Raw genomic sequence first — 18,124 nt, forward strand, 5'->3', positions numbered from 1 at the left:
ACTTGAACCAGTTCTGGCCCTGAAAAGATTCTCAGTGTTCCAGGCCTGTAGTTAAAACTGCTCACGTGCTTTGTCCAATGAAATGAGAGACACACGTTAGTAGCTGAAAATATATTCGTAAAGATTCTTTGTTATTAGGACTGACTGCCTACAGAATGTCCCAGCCAGTTCAGTCAGCAGCTATGAACAAAGCTAAGATTCCAAATATCTGTAAAACTAAACTTGAACTGGAATGAGGGGAACAATTAATTTCTCCTTACTTGGGATAACCTGGAAACAGAAGATGCCTCAGTTGATTTCACACAACAGAGCACACAGAGCCTGCAAATCAATATTAACTGTGCACCACTACCCTGTTTACATGTTCTTATAGCTAGCCCATCTCCACAGCAATGTTGATGTCAGGAATAATTGAACAGTAGCAGATACAGTGAAACAGCTCAACTTTACTTCTGAAAACATTACTTCCAGAGGAATATTACATTTACTAAACAAGTAAGTTTTACTCTAAGGACATTCAGACTTTTTAAAACCGTATTTATGAAAATGCTACCGAAATCTTCTAATACAAGTGTGCTTGGATATTCAGGAAATTTTCTAAGGCATCTACAGTTATCAACACTCTCCTTTAAGTGGCAACTTTTCATACAGTATCTACATAAAGTAACTGAAAACTCCTGGTTCACAAGATTTTATTTTACTTTTCTATACACATGCTAGTTCCATATTGCCTGTAAAGCTCTGGCAGCCTACAAACATGTTTAAATAACTGGGTCCTTATTCTTTATTGAATACAGGTATTTCTAGTATCACTCACTGCAGTAAAAACAGGCTGCAGAAGAAGTGTTATAAGCATATATACTGTATGGTCAATAAATTAAGTAATAGCATCCTCTCCCTGAAACTGTATCAATCACTTTACCATCTGGATAATGTACAAATTTTCTCCCCACTTCCTTCTCCTTGCAAACATTTCAACATGTAGCAGTATCACGCTGCTTCTCCAAATACAGTGTTTTAGCAATGCCAGAGTTGTGTAACTTTTGCAGGTGAGGTAGTTTTAAAAAGGTGTAAAAATTATACTTGCCTGATGCATATAAAACAAATAGTAGTCTGTCAGCTGGACATACAGTCATGAAGTTCACAGCTAAATTAGTCCTGCTACCCCCTTCTATCTTTGAAGATCATGCAAACACGTAGGTACAAGTAATACAGAAAAGACTGTTCAGGTGCATGATTTCCAAACATCATTATATAGGAAGGTGGTCTTGGCATTCGAGAATAGCTGCTAGCAAGTCACACAACTACCCTTACTACTAATAGCTCTCCTTTAGTAAAGGATTATCTTGTGGTAAATGAAACAATCCTTTACATAGTAAGTTGGTATACTGATAGATATTTTGGTATGTAATTATTAAAAAAAAACAAAAACAACAGAAGTGATAGAGGGCCCAACAGTCAGTACTTGAAAACATTTGCCTGAGAGTCCCAAATCCCAATAAATATAGCCAGTATTATGATAGAATCAAAATAAACAGAAGAATAAGAAATCAAATATGAGATCATCCAGGAATCACTTACAAGGCATACTTGCAAAGGCCAAGATGAAGTTCTATACATATAAATATGGTAGGATTTGGGGAGCTTTTGATGGAATAACAGATCTTTGTTTGCAATATGATTTGTTGTTGTTGTTGTTTTTAATACGAATACAGATATTCACCAGAAGAGCAATAAATTTTGTTCCCTAGTCATAGTTATCCAACTTTTAAGTGTATTGGAATTCATTTTATCTTCAAGACTCCATATAATTATTTCAAGCTCACCGTGATATTACTCATCAGACTTTATTTTGTACGTATATACACCAATATACCATCATCAGTATGTTCACCTGCTAATGCAACAGACACGCCTGAGCCCAGATTACAGTATGCCTCTGAGGGGACACTACGGAGAAGAATTGGACGTTTCATTGAAAACAGACAAGCAAACCCACTAAACTAAACAAAACTATTTTTTCATATGAAGAGTCAAAATTTGAGAATTCATAGCAGTTGTAGAAACCAGCCCCATGACATCATAAAGCAGGACTGCAGCGGCTTCTCTAGCAGAAAATATGACAGCACGTCTCAAAGGTTTCAGGAGATAACTGCTAATACCTGTAAAATTTGCATGGCTAAGAGGAAGTGGTGTTATACTGTTTCTGCTGTAAAGGACAGTCAGACACTGTGCAAAAGCCTGTCCCAAGTTTAACAAAGACACTACAGTCAAAGCAATTGACTTTTAACAGGCACCTGTAGAGCTGGTAAAAAGAAGTTGTTTTTAAGTTCTATACTATGAATAAAGACTACTTTTAGTGCTAGAGAACTATTTTGGCTCCCTGGACACTATAAACCAAAGCAACAGTAGCAACTATGCAAACTATCTGCCTAGGCACGAAAAGAACATTGCTGTCATCACCTGGAGCTGTGAGCTTCATGGGCCAAGAGCAAAATGGAGTTATTTTAAGAATGACAGCAGTTACTTGTCAAAAAAACTATCAACAAGAAAGCTGTTAAACTGTGGAATGGTTGTTAAGCACAGCCTGAACAACTAGAAGAAATATATTTAATCCTCTATGGTTATGTCTACACAAAGGAATAAATGCAGAGCAACACAGTGCTGGCGTCCCAGTGCCCACACCATGTGCACTGAGGAATTTGGGACAGCTGCGGTCCATACCCTTGGTCCGTAGGCCCACTAATGGATAAGTGCACTTGGTGTGCTCCTTCCAGTTCAGTTTCATACATGAAGTCCAGTTTGTGTGCCTCACTCTTGCGGAGCTTGCACATTTAAGTGCACTTACCAAGTTCTCTGATGATACGAACTAAAACACTGCTGAAGACATACTCTAAGACAGCACTGGGGATAATGACAAATAAAGAAAAAAGACCAGACCTTTAAAGTAACTCAAGGTCATTACAATGGATTTCCCAGTTGTTCATTTCCTCTGTCATTTCAGAACAGTTTACATGAACAGTGCTGGAGGTCCTTTAAACCTCTGTATACCAAACAAACCAAGCAAATCTGTTCCCTTTAACATGGATTCAATGAAAAGCATAAGAATGCTTGAATAAAAAGCACAACCATCTGCAAATGGTTTTCCAGATGTAATAAACGAACTTAACTACTTTCCACAGGTTACACGATTCCACCGCTTTGTTCCCTCTACAGACCAGCTAGCTCATTAAGAGATGCTGTTGGATTGCTGCATTTACCACACTGCATGGCACTGACCCAAAACTCTGACAAAATATGATGGAACATTTTCATTATCTCAGTTTGGTACAGTTATGTCCTTATTCATTTTGTAGCGCTTTTATTCCACAATGTTGTATGGCACTTACTGTCCTCAAGTACCCTTCTGCACAAAATGCCCATCGTATAGCTAGACAAGTACATAATAAGTATGGTGAAAACTGGCTGGTGAGTTGGGCTCAGAGGATTAGACCACACGGGGTTACCCCAGGCTGGCAGCCAGTCACTTGTGGCATTCCCCAGGGCTCCATTCTAGGGCCAGTTCTTGTCAATGTTTTCATAAATGATTTGTGTGCAGGACTTCAAGGTATACTAAGTAAGTTTGCAGACAGCTCTAAATTGGGAGGAGCTGCTAACACCCTTGAGAGCAAGAGGCCTTGCAGAGGGACCTTGGCAAACCAGAGGGTTGGGCAATCACCAATAATATGAAGTTTAAGAAGAACAAGTGACAGATTCTGCACCTGGGAAGGGGCAACCCTGGCTGTGTGTACAGACTGCAGGACGAGAGGCTGTACAGCAGCCCTGCAGAGAAGATGGTGAAGGATCTGGAGGGCTAGATGTGTGAGGATCAGCTTGAAGAAGCATCTGGACAATGTTCTCAGAAATAGGGTCTGACTTTTGGGTGGTCCTGTGTGGAGCCAGGAGTTGGACTTGATGATCCTTGTGGGTCCCTTCCTACTCGGGATGTTCCATGATTCTGTAAACTTATTTAGGTGACTTATTAAAAAGAAGACAACCAGTTTCCTTCTCACTAACCCCAGTCTTTGTTTTAATATATAACTATTGAAATCATTGTCTACATTTTTGTTTTTAAGCTTTATTTTTAACAAAGTACCACACCACAGTAAACCACCACTAGAGATCCCAAATTAGTTTAGGTTTTAAGCAGAAGTTTTGCTTCCTTCCTCCAAGCACAGTGGGTGGTAGGATTGCCACTGAGGTTAATTCCAATTAAAACACAGGATGAATTCATCTTACTACTACATTTGGAGCTCACTGCAGACACCATCTGTAGTGTAAAAAGGGATAAATACCAAAGCAAACCAAGAGACAGATGACCTTGCCCATCACATGCTGCTGTACTACCTGGTATAGTGATGTAGAAAAATCCTCCTCATAATTATTTCTCCCTTGTTAGAAAGCATAACCTCTGAATATTATTGCCATGAGTACCTGGCCGACTCCCAGTGCCGAAAGTGGCTAAGCAGTTGCTAATCTAGTGTAGATTAATATTCCTACAAGCTACTCAGAAGTTATGCTGTTAAGAGTAAATAAAAATGAGGCCAAAGCATGCCTCACACTCAAGCTAGTCCAAACATTTTTAATCTCCATTACAATCATAAGTATATCATAAGTATGTTTGGTTTTGCTCTCAATTTTATATTGCAGGATTCATTCAGTCACATTTAAGAATTTGTTATATGTCCTCCAGAAAAATTGAGTATATATAATTTGGTATTCTTACAGATTTTTCATCCACTCTTTAATGAGGTTTGACTCTTCATTCTCAAGCACAACATAGAAAATACTCTGCTTCACAGTCCTTCCTGCACACTGGCATCTACATCCTTCTTACAACCATATCAGACCTTCAGTATCATCTTTAGCAGCCTCTGCTTGCCTCTTTTTTACCGTGTACTGCTGGCACTTTCTATTTGTGTAGACTTACCTCTCTTGAACCTCAGTTCCACGGGCTATGAAGCATCCTTCTCTTATAGTCACTGACAAACTGGGATGAGCAGAGCCTTGCCTATGTTTGAGTGGGTGCAATCAGATATCCACTTGCCATCATAGGAAGAGGAAAACTGAGGAAGGCACTTAATGCTGAGCTGTTCTGCCCTTCACTACCAAGTTTGCTGATAGTTCTTGAGGTACAGAAAGTTTCCTACTCATGCTCAGAAAAGCAGAGTACACTAAAACAAACCACAATCTGTATTTTACTTTCTTCACTGCTCCTGAAATACAAGCACCACCATTGTAGTAGTACTTTTAATTCCAAAAGGCTGTGCAAATGTTTCAATGCATTAACAGCGCAAAAATCCCCATTTTCCAGACAATCCACGATTGTTTAGTTATTGTTATAAAAAAGACACAAGATCATCATTTACTACCTAATTGAACAAGTTCCTCCCCACACTTGCATAACTGACCTTGGAGGGATTGAATGGCATTCCCAAATATGAAGAGCCTCTGAATCCACAGCGATCCAAGTTTGACCCTAGAAAAGATAAGAAAAAGAAAAAAGAAAACAATTCAACTAATTTGCTTTTGCTGAAACAGTAATTATTAAGCACAAATCTCTAGTAAAATTCGAGACCTACTAGTTCAACATCATTCTTGGTACTACCAGAACTTGCATGTGTCTTTCAGTCTGTTCCCAACCTCAGATATCATTATCATTCTGATTAGTAAAAAAACAACAGCAAAACACCCACCACGAAACAAAAAAAAAATGAACAAACAAATAAAAGAAAGTCACAGGCAAACTCAACTCCTGCTGTAATGAAAAAGAAAAGCAACAGATTATTATTTTTTCTTTAACTTTGTGGAACTACGCTGTTCGTATCAGCACGGAACTGTATTCCAAGCTCTTAAGAGTCATGGAAAAAAAAAAAAAAAGGACAAAAAAAGAGGACGACAAAAAAAAAAAAAGATTATTCCCTTGGAAAAGTGCATAGAGATAACAGATTGTTATCCCTTCTCTGGATTCCTGCCTGTTAATACCATCTGTTCCCAAGCAGAATTGTTTTTAATATACTTTGCAACATATACAAGGACAAACTGTTTGCAGTTTTCAGCTAGCACTGATTTAACTTGACACTGTCAGAGAGATATAGATAGATAACATAAAAAGCAGTTTTTTAATTGAAACCGTTCTTCTTTCTTACCTGAAGCACAGGTACAAGAATATTTTAACTATCAAACACCTTCATTCAGGTATGATTTCTTTACAAGTATCACAATACCTAAGCCTGTGGTATACAGAAGTGTTTACCATATACTGTTTAGAGCTAAGCACAGCTTTCAGGGCTCAAATCTGTTTCAACACAGCTGAAGCTCAATTGTTTACCTCTCATCCTCTGAATGCAGAAGCCTAATGAGTTTCACAGCACTCAGGTGTCCTTAAGTTCTCTTCCCTTCCTTTTTTTCCCACAAATCATTGAGATTTTGGAAATCTGCACCAGACTAACTGAACAATAAAGCCTAAAGTCCTGAAACAATCACTATGCAATGTGGTCTACCAACTACAACATAGTTTGACACATTCACTTCAAACTGTAAATTCCATAAACGTTTGTATGTAACACTTAAACTAGAAGCTTGTGTCAGTCTAAGTACTTCTATGCAGTACCTGAGTTCCTCTATGAGACCAGTAGGATTTAATTTATCTAATATTTGATCTTTTGATCTAATTTACATGGAATGAATTATGATTCAACAGGAAGAAAATACTTGCAATTCTCCGGTTCTTTCACCTTTCTACCATAAGTACTTTTTAATGATTCTGCAGGTGTAATCAAGCTGTAACGTCAGTTTAGCCTGCAATAAAAAATCCGTATGCTACAGTCCTTTGTTTTTTCCTAACAAAGAAAAAAAAGAGTATCTGTATCTGTAGAGGAAAAAAAAAAAAACACAACAACAAAAAAAAAACATAACCATTACATTTTGTTATCATCTAAATATTATCAGCTGGCAGTTTTCGCCTTTTAGTTCCTGGAGTCTAAGATTTATGTTTTGTGATGCAACAGGTTCCAGAAAGTACAATAAATATTTCTCTGTAAGGCTAACCTATGGTCCTGTTACCCCAAAGGCATCACAGTTTTAAAAATGACACGGAAGGAATGAATCCATAAAAGAAATAGAATTCTTATTTCTTAAATAACAAACTTCCTAGATGGCATAGTAGAAACAATCACCAATCACTTGTCCCATTTTCATTAAAAAACAACCTGTGCTGAATGTGCTTAAGTAAACTACAAAACACACTTTGAAATGGTACAAATATGGAAACCCTTCTTCCAGAAGAGAGTTTTTAGCCTACTGACACCACTAGCTAGTCTGACCTGCTACAAAAAAAAGTTGTGGTCCTAATAGGACAGCTTTGCAGTCAAACAGAATACAGTTTCTAGTTGCTGGATGGAAGGATTCAACCTCACAAGACAGATCCCCAACACAGAAGTGGCAGCATGAATCCCAAGTACAGTGTGCTATTGGTGGGTTACCTCGACTTGCGTTTATATGACAGGCACTATGAAAAAGAAACCAAAAATGAACTACTTGAAGGAAATCAGAATCTATTATTCCCTTCAGCTGTTCTATTTTGGGGAAGTGTTTTAAAATTGTCTTACACCACTAAACTGTTACCAACCAAAAACCAGCAAGGGTAGTTTTCAGATGCTGGATTTTTAACTGTATTGCTGTCATTGATTTAAAAATTTGACTACTCATTTCAGTGACTTCTGGTCTCCAGTCCCAGGCTTTACGCACTGGCTCCTAGAAGAAACACAAGAACAGTTTGTGTTTACAGTGCCCCTACTACTGCATAATCTCCAAAATGAAATTATATCTCCTTAAAAAAAAATAAAATCACTAATATGGACATAACAGATTCTCCCAAGAGCTTCAGGGTTGCGAGGGAATTGCTAAATTTATGGTTGCAGTTCTTGAACTACAGTATCAGTGCTGAGCTGATAAAGGAAGCGTTAAACAGGAAGTGAAAACAGCCCATTTCTGAACAGATGACTGCCACACTGATGTCACGTCTCAACTTTTCTTCTCGTTTCCTGTTGCACATACAGGTTCTGAACTAAAGGGGAACAAGGGAAAAGACTCCGCCTTTCAGTTTAAGCTCATCATCTCACTTTCTGTGAAGTTGGTTTTACTACCTCACTGCAAGCTGCTTGTATTGCATCTTTCAAAACACCTTAGTAGTGCTAGTCAAACCCTTGCCTACTTTTCTGAACTGCAGGCAGCCAGAATCAGATTTGAAAATTAAACATACCCTCTTTAAAAGTGTATGAATCATAAATTTTGTCCTTTGTAAAAAATTGCTGGAGTGAGAAGTTCAAGCTGAGCCAGTTGAAGCACTGAGGAAAACTGCAGTTATGAAATGGTACCACCTAGTGTTCACTTCCAGAGTTAAGCATACTTTCTGAAATAGCCTGACAAAAACAAAAACTTTACAACAATCAGTGCATGCTTGTTGCAAGCTAATACAAAAAAAAAAAAGGAAAAAAGAAAAAAAGCCTAGAAAAATGATTCAGAAATAAACAAATTTGACCTTCTCCCCAAAACAAATAATTCCACACTTATGTCAAGAGCTGAGACTACCTTGAAGACCACATCATTTAAGTGTGCATAGGCCAGGAAGTCCTTAGAGCTACAGTACCAGAGCTACAACGGATAATCACAGGTGACTATCCTAGGTGACTTATCCTAAAAGCTAGGAGATTTATGTTACAGAAGAGACGTTTCTGTTATTTGTCTGTTTCATCTATGATTAGCCTTGGGTGAGAACAGTGGTAAATTTTACCACTATTCCTTCCCATTTGCATTCTCTATTCATTTCTCTTGTTCTAAGGCTTTCTTTTCTCCTTTTGCTAAGCACAGTAGCAATCTGACACACTTTTAAATTCTTAAAATTAAAAACAAAAAGATTACAGCTGTAACACTGGCCAACACAGTCAGCATACCTACAGAAAGGTAAACATAAGCAATTCTTACTGAACTAGATCTAAAAATAATTGTTCTTACAAATCAAAGCAATAGAATGTGTCATAAAATGCAAAGCTGCATTCTCTCCAATGTCAGTCCAATGATATATCCAGATAAATACTTCAAAAGTAACCATCAAATAGGGTTGTTTTGGAGGAGAATTCGTATTTCTACTCAGGAAACTCATGACCTGAAAAGCCTACATGTAACAATGATCTCAAAAATAGTCAGTGGCACTTTCCCAATTTTTTCAGTACTGGTAAGACACGTAAGGAAGAAAGAAGCATTATTGTTAAACTAAATTCAGACCCTGACATAAGGAGCTTTTTAGGTTCCTGATATAGCGTAACAGTTTTCAGCCTATTACACATGGATTCTGGGGGTTCAAAGCAGCAAATTAAAGATATTTCAGCTCCCCTTAGGGTGCAGTTTCTTAGGGCAGCAAAGCCAGTGACACATCCAGGTGTCAAAGAGCACAATCTTGCTCCCTCTCCATTGCTGGGCTGGCACTAGCACCCCCCGCCAACTAGGTTCACCAACACAACACAATAAATACATGCTTTTCTGCCACTTCAGCAAGCGAAACCAGCTCCCAGGCAGGCTCAAACAGATGTCTGTGTTGCTATGGGGGAGGACGGTGGCCAAGGAATGCTCCTCCACTGTCTGTCCATAATTAACACTTATTGAGTCCACCCTGTCTTTCAAAAGTGCAATTTTAAATGTCATCTGCAACATACTGGGTTACAGCTTTCTCACACTGTTAAGAGTTGCACTTTAAGATAGTCAAAATACATTCTAAACTTTGTCTAGGACCTGCTTTATGAGGGAAAACAGCAAAGTTTTGAAACGAGAAGAATCTAAAGGACAAGCAGTTGATACAGCTCTTTTGTCAATCCTTTTCCAACTGTACTAAGACTGAAAAGTATGGCTTATACATCATTTATAATAAGGCTTGTAAAGGAGCATCACCCCCCTTGTACTGCAAAAAGAAAAGTGAACACACAAACCAAACAAGCACACGTATTAGCCATGCACCTAAGCAGAGCACTTGCTAAATGTGAAGGAAAAGCAACAATGGCCAAAATCTACAGAAGACGAAGTCAATCAGTTTTGCTAGTTACAGAAGACAGGGGCCCTTCAAATAAGTAGACGATAGCAATGAGAGCATTCAGCTAAGAATGTAAGTTTCTGTGTGAGGGGCAGCTATGATGTGTCAGATACCATTTTCTCCTCCTTATAACTGGCATTGTGTCAATTTCTAAAACATCTGAGCTGAAATTAGTTATGGTACCTAAAAGGACATTATTTGTTTTAAACTCCTATGTTTCACAGTTACAGTAAAGCCACTGAAGAATATAACCTGTCCTGCTGGAATTTAATCTTTAGCTTTCTGTCGTGCGTTTCAGTTTGGTTGACAAAGTCCACATTTCACTTATTAGTCAGCAAGATTAAGGTCTCGTTACCTTGCACTAATGAGCTTTAGTTTTGTGTAAGATTTTCAGAGGCTACTACTATCCTGTGAAGTTTTCATTAGCCACCTGAAACATCACACACCACTAAACAGAAACATACTTCTCAGAACTTCCACGATATATTGTGAGACTTGAACTCAAGCCTTCTAGAACACCAAATGCTGAATCTTCTACCAAGTTCTGCAATACCTGACTGTGGTGGGTTGACCCTGCCCAGCAGCCAAGCACCCTCCCAGACAGTCACACGTTCCCCCTTTCTGTGTGATGGGGAGAAAAAGGGAAGAAGGTGGGAAGACTAGTGGATGGAGGCAGAGACAGGTTATTAGGTGAAGCAAAAGCTGTGCGTGCAAGCAAAGCAAGCAAGGAATTTATCACTACTTCCCATCAGCAGGCAGATATTTATCCACCTCATATAAACTAAAGTGCACATGCAATTGGTACTCAGGAAAAGGCACAGCCACACATTTATCATCGTTTTTCTCTTAACTATGGTATAATTTAAATGTTTAAAAAACCATTTTCCCCAGAAAGAGAGATCTATCAGCATGCACGACTAAGGAGGTATCTCTTTAAAAGCAGAATGGAGACTATTTCATTTTTTAACCTGGTAAGATTCTGATGCATTAAGCTAGCAATCTTGATTTAACTAGAGATAACTTTTACTTAACTAGAGATGTACAAACACTTTGAAACCAAAAACTTCAGTGCTGCAGCCTACCAGAGTTTAGCTACTTCTCCACAGAAGCCAAAAGAGGGAGTCGGAGCTCTACTGCTGGAATGCTGCCCACTAACAAGTAATGCACACACCCAAGATTAAAAATAAAAAGTCAATACATTTTATGGAAAGTAGATTCTACAGGAGGCTACACATTCCCTTCTAAACATTTAGTCGTTCAGTATGCGATTTGTTGCTCTTGATATCGTTTACATTTTACAGCATCTATTAGACAACACAGAAATGGAATAAAAATAATGCTGAAGTTTTAGAGGAGTCAAGTGAACACACATAGTATTGTTGTTTGTAGACACAAGAGAATGTAAGAAGAACAGATTCTTTATAAAGCGATGCAAAGATAGATGACTTGAGGGAACTTTGGTCTTCTTTCTTAAGAAAGAGAGACAGATTTAGAAGCACAGAATGCTCTGCCAAAAGCATCCTCCCCAGAACTACTGTCCTGTAATTTTATGATGGGTAAGAAAAAAAAAAGTTGTCTTATCTATTTCCTGGATTGTTAGACTCTGCATCTGCATGTTGAGAGCTATACTGCCCTCCCTGCAAGGCTCCTGACAATGGGACTATCCCAAATATTGGCTAGGTATGGAAAAAAAAATCATTGAGAATTACTGCATACTGTATCAAAGACAAATAAACAAAAAATGATTATTCTCTCTCCTCTCTATATCTCTCTTCTTGCAAACTTGTAGACTTCACTTTTGTTTTAAAAATATACTCCTGAAGACTGGGATAGAGATCAAAAGTGTGCAACTCCTACAACAAAGCATGCACACCCTGGAAAAAAAAATCTAACACTGAGGGGTAAGTACCTTCTCATGATTAAAAGCACCGTGGGGACAATTATGTGATCCAAAACTTTTTTTTTTTCTTTTTTTTCCTAATTAGTCCTGGAATATAACACAAGAAAAAACAAATCTTTTAGAGCTAGTGCCTAGAGTGGATCTGGTGATTTCCAAGTTGCCAGAACAAGAAAAGGGGTCTCTTTGTTACTGTAAAAATCAAGCATCAGCAAGCTTGACTTCCATATGCTCACTTCATAAAAATGCTTTTCATTCATGGAACAGCTTAGACAGGCATCTGTAATTACCTCTGCTCTAAGACCAGCCTGGAGCTATCCCCACTCCAGCACTCAACATGCCAACACCTATTGTCATAAAATAGCAGTGTCTTGCCTGCAGCTGTTCCCTGCTGTTCCCTCCACTGCTATTAGCCATTCACCTGCACTGCCACAGAAGAAATGTGCATACCAAGGAGCCCATGGAAACAGCACCTCCCTGCTCAGGCAGTCACCTGGAGAGAGCCAGGTCCTGCATGGTCCCTCCCCTGCTTGATCTGTTGTGTGCCTTCCAGTCTGAGGACAGCTGGGTCACAGCAACAGCATTACTCCTAAAAATGTCAGGTTGTTGTGGCTTAACCCAGCATGACCCCATATAGTATGGGACACCCCTTTGGCCAGTTTGGGTCAGCTGTCCTGGGTCTGTCCCCTCCCAGCTGCACCCCCAGCCTGCCCGCTGGCAGGACACTGAGAAGCTGAGACATCCTTGGCTTGGTGTAATTGTTGCACTGGTGTAATTGTTGCACTGCTCTGCAACAATTAAAACATCCGCATGTTACCAGCACTCTTCTTATCCTAGTCCAAAACATAGCACCCTACCAGCTACTAGGAAGAAAATTAACTCTGTCCTCGCTGAAACCAGGACACAGGTAAATTAAAGTCACTGATCTGAAGAACAGATTTTTCATTTTTAAGCTGTGTTTATCCTTTTTGTTTCTTAATCTTACACCTCCCTTTTCCAAAACCTGTTTTAAATAAACACACCTGTTCTTAGAGCTCCTGGCATAGCTACAATTTGTGGATGTCAACATAATCACTAATAGACCCATAAGGCTAATATAGCATGCATTTCTTTTAGAAACAGGTCAAACATTTCTCTGAGATGCTTAAAGGTGCAACTTCATTATTATTTTATACTGTCTTATCTTTGTATTAATTTCATAGCTTTACCTTGAATACATTAAAAAAAAAAAAAAAAGTTTAACTTTTACTTTCATTTCTGTAGAGGGAATTCCTATTCTATTTCTAGGAACTGCTAGACATCACTACCTGAAATTATCAGGACAGCACTTCTGGAAGGTCAAGCTTGTATTTACAAAAGAACAAAAGCCATACACTATTCCCCCAGGTGAAAGGCAAAAGTAAAGAAGTTAATATCAATTAAAAAAAAAACTAAAAACTCACTCACTGTCTTCTGTGGGAAGGACCTGAAGGGAATAAATCCATTCTATTATATCATCTTTGTTCACCACATCTAAGGAATCCAACATATCCAGACCAGAGAGTGCGAAAAATGCAATTGTCAACCTAAAAGAAAAAGATAAGACTTACACTTCCCACCATAAATATCATGGGGAGATTAACAAACGGTTGCAGAAACAGATTTATCTATGATTCTCAGCCTTTTTGAGAGCGGTGCAATGCATAGAGGCTAGCTCAGAAAGCATGAAATTTATCTACCGGACGAAATCATGTTTTTTGTGCTGTAATCATTTCACTGTCTCGAAAGAGTTTTTGTACAAGCCACCCCTCCTATTATACAGTAATGATATGACACTTTAGATGTTAACCTAAAGGCCTGCTTACCTGAGAAAGACTACCAAAGTAGAGTAAGTTATTAACTTTTGGAGCACTAGTTAAGGACATGAATTCTCACCGTGTCCTAAACCCACTCTCAGAAGCCAGCTGTCAAACAGCAAGGCTTCCTTTGTAACCCATCAACGTGCAAACAGGGAGACAGGATTAATTACCATCTAGAGGTATTTAATTCCTGTCCTTTGGTACAGAAGACCCTTGATGACTAACTTAATTGAGCATCTAAAACTAAGCATGCCAAATCCAAGTATACAACGAAGCCTGGAGGAGTGAGCATGCTGAAGTTCTCTCTTGCCCACAGCTCATTTCCATCCGTAAACGTGTGCCACCGTAGCTGTTTTATAGCTGTTTTATAAGGCTACTCTGTTAACTGACAACTTATCTGGGGGGTTTGTTTTTGCCTCAAACCATTTCAGTGTCCTAGAACAGCCCCTTGAACATGAATCTGCATGAATTGCACTGACAGAGCACCAAGGGAACAGCACTGGGGTAGGAACTGAATCTTGTATATTGAGACAGAGAAAATGTTCACATGATGGTACCTGGAACGTCTCTTGTGCCATTCATGGTTGCACCTGCCTAAACTTCTGGAAATTCTCGCTCTCTTTTTACCAGATGTGGTGGTGGTTTGTGAAACAGCTGCTAAACAGACAGAAACTGCTGCTTAGCGTGGTAAGGAAGACCACCAGCTGAACGCTGGCTTTCCTTAGGAGACAAATTACAATTTGCAGTTACCTCACAGGCTGCTGTGCCACCTTGGCCACCAGTAGTGGGCACCTCTGAAGGTAAGGACAGATGTGAACAGAAGCCTTTACAGCCATTTAATTTCTGCCTGCGATTCTGCATGAGAACCAAACAGAAAGGCCAGAGAAAAAATGGTGATGTGAGTCAGCTCAAGGCACAGCTCAAAGGGAATTCTTCCAATTAAAACAGCAACCAAATGATGATGCAGCAGACACTCATCTCAACATAGTGGCACACCCTTGAAGGGTGACATTCCCGTCAGTGGACTGACCTGCTGCTATGGTCATCGCGTGGCCATTCGCAAGTGCCATCATCTTCTGCTTCTAAACTGTTATCACCTAGGATTACATGTTACAAGCGGTGGACACAAATTGTTTGAAGAATGGTGACTTGTTAAGCTAAGGTTGCATCATTTTACACTTCCTTTTACTTCCACCCTGAGCTTTTGCATTGCTCTTCGCATCACTCTTGCTCACAAAAGGCTTTAACCTGTTTGGTACTGAGCATTAACACTCCCTGTTCAGAAAATTCCCTCATGCAACACAAGGTCTTAATGAAAAATATCAAACACAGAATAACACACAGCCTCGTTACTTCAAGTGTTCATGTCAGAAAGAAGTGTGTATTTACTTTGTAATCACTGTATCCTAAAACATGTCTCTTTACTATTATTACTACTGATGTTTTTTGGAGTACAGAGAGACAAAAACACTATGTTGCACACGTTATTTCTACATGGAACAGGCTTTTGTAGCCACATGATTGTTATGACATAGTCTTTCAAAGCACAAGATTAAAACTTCAAGGCTTATATCAACTTTTGGCATTGATCAGATCTGTGTAACCCAAAATCTCACTCTAGCTAACCCACAACTTTGAAAAAAAACACTATTAAAAATAAAAATAAAAGTAAAAATAAAAATAAAAAGACAGTTCAGCTACAGCATGATACTTTTCTGAAACCCTGCACATGGTATTTTCTGATTTTCATAGACATTAAGCTTGAAAATTTTCATCTGCAAATATTTAATGGCATTTTCATACTATGTTGCCCAGCTTAGCTAAGCTAAGCTGCTTCCAGCAAAGCATGAGCCTGCCAACTCCAGGCCTAGAAACTGCTGCAAACTAGGTTCAAAACCAGAAGGCTTTAAAGGACAAACCAATAAACCCTATCTACACTAAGATATGAATGTGTCCAATAAATGAAGGTAACAAGTGGTTATAGACATAGATACGTTTCATTTTATTTAATTAGAGCAGATTGTGTTAGCAGTACCACCGTCATTAAGGAGCAGCCTGTGCAGTGTGCTGGAATTCATATGGGATGGCCAGGAGCATTCGGCACCACTGGGAACAGCGAGCTCCTGGCACGGCGATCTGGACACTACATCTGACTCTCCACCACCCTGCCTCACGGAGAATTAATGCACACACATACACACTCTCTGAAACTAAGAGACAAAGGGTATCAGCTGACATAGCACGAAACCAAATCATTTCACATACACCGCTTCACACAGAGAGCAGTCCTTTGTGAGACAATCCCCAGGTTTGGCATCACTTCTGCTGTATCTTTTCTTCTTGTCTTCTACCACTTCAACTACTGTGTGTATATTAATTTAGAAAGTGAAACATCGAAGTTTGACAGCTGAAATGTATTTGTTAATTGACCTACTGAACGCTTATGAAACAGGTATCATGTGTATTAAGTTCCCATCCCAGACAGACGAGTAAAGGTACTTCTGATGACAGATTCAGAGATCTTGGTCTTCAGGCCTGGAGAAAAACTACAGTTTCTCAGTAGAATTCAAAAACAGTTTGAAGTGACTGATGTGAGAAACTGATTAAGCATGCTACAAAGAGCAACATAAAACATCATAATCTGAAAGACTTCAGAGACTAGTTTTTTGTTCTCCCACCAAACTTGATGGCACTGAGTGACCAAGTATGAGATTACTTAAAATCTACTGTTGTTGATGTTGCAAGCACTAAGTGAAGACAAAAATAATTATGAAGGCTTTGGGCCAGTAATTTCAGCAAGGAAGGTGAAATGAGATTTCTTTATAGCTGTGCCTACTCCCTTAACATGTGACAAACTACAGGGTTAAGTGCTAAAGACCAGTGCTGCATGGAAAACTTCACCTTGCCTTTGGACAACAAATGCAGTTGCTCCTGCTGCAGTGACCCCAAACCAATCCCACTGATAAACACAAGTTTTTTCACCAGTTGCTCTTTAATATATTTGAAGTTCTCATTCTTGATCGCTATGGAACCACACAAACGCAGCAACAAAGGAGGTAAGGATAGGGTAGCAGCTTTTCATCCAGCAGCAGGGCCAGTTCAGCAGGTCTGGGGAACTCAGTGACCTTGAACTCATCAAAAAGGTGAACTTGGCATCTTCAGGGTCAAACCAGGAACCACATATTTATGGTTCAATCACTAACTTCAATTTTGCTCACAGATATCTCCAGAATAATGATCTAAGAATTGGTGTAGGAGAACTGAAGAATCTCTTTCTGCGTAAAAACTTCACAAAACTTAGGAAAAAAAAAAAAAGCATGAGTTGAGATGAGTGAATTTTATTCTAATTGAAGGCTTAAACTTGAGAATGCTTATTAGCCAAAAATTAAGGTGTCATGAAATAGTTTCAAACTGACAGTCCCAATTTTCAAAAAACAGCTATTTCTCAGTATTGCACAAGCATTCGAGATAAAAATTTGTAACATTCTTTTTAAATATCAAATCACATGCTATTATACATACAGCTCAACACTACATGCATACTAGTCCTCACAGGTGAAAAAATGCATGTTTTTGTGAAGTGTGCTCTGAACTGATGGACAGTTTGTACTGACAAGGCATGACCAAAGTCTTAGAGCTTTCCTGACAGCATGACTTCCAAGTAATTACAAACTGAAAGATAATTTTATTGGTTAATAAGATATTAAATCTTTTACATGCCCCCAAGTTGTTTTTTTTTTTTGACAAAGGACAGCTGGAAAATCAAATTAGTTATCCTCCTGTGCCTCACAGACAACTTACTACCTTATGTAAAGAGCTTAAGAATCACAGAATGATAGGACATCTTGGGTTGGAAGGGACCTTAAACGTCATCCGGTTCCAACCCCTCTGCCACTGGGGGCACACAGTGGATGCCACCCACTAGATCACCCTCTTGCCCAGGGCCTCGTCCAGCCTGGCCTTGAACACCTCCAGGGATGGGGCATCCACAGCTTCTCCGGACAACCTGTTCCAGTGCCTCACCACCCTCTGAGAAAAGAATTTCACCCTAACCTCTAAATTGCCCCTCTTTAATTCAAAACCATTCCCCTTTGTTGTATCACTCTCTGTCTGTGTAAAGTCAATCTCCATCTTTTTTATAAGCCCCCTTTAAGTACTAAAGAGCTGCAATGAGGTTGGCCTTGAGCATTCTCTTCTGAAAGCTGAGAGCTAGGGATATTCATCCTTTCTTCACAGGAGAGGTGCTCCAGCCCTCTGATTATCTTT

At 39.1% G+C, this 18,124-nt stretch overlaps 1 protein-coding gene across 1 annotated transcript in view; it reads right to left on the minus strand.

The window, feature by feature from the left end:
- Positions 1 to 18,124, minus strand: part of PGGT1B (protein geranylgeranyltransferase type I subunit beta) — a 39,072-nt gene that overhangs the window by 19,939 nt on the left and 1,009 nt on the right. Inside the window, 2 exon segments of the mRNA XM_038170626.2 lie at positions 5,451 to 5,518; positions 13,467 to 13,585. Coding sequence (XP_038026554.1) covers positions 5,451 to 5,518; positions 13,467 to 13,585 — 187 coding nt within the window.

The sequence above is a fragment of the Anas platyrhynchos genome, chromosome Z (genome assembly GCF_047663525.1).
Source record: "Anas platyrhynchos isolate ZD024472 breed Pekin duck chromosome Z, IASCAAS_PekinDuck_T2T, whole genome shotgun sequence".
Lineage (NCBI taxonomy): Eukaryota > Metazoa > Chordata > Aves > Anseriformes > Anatidae > Anas > Anas platyrhynchos.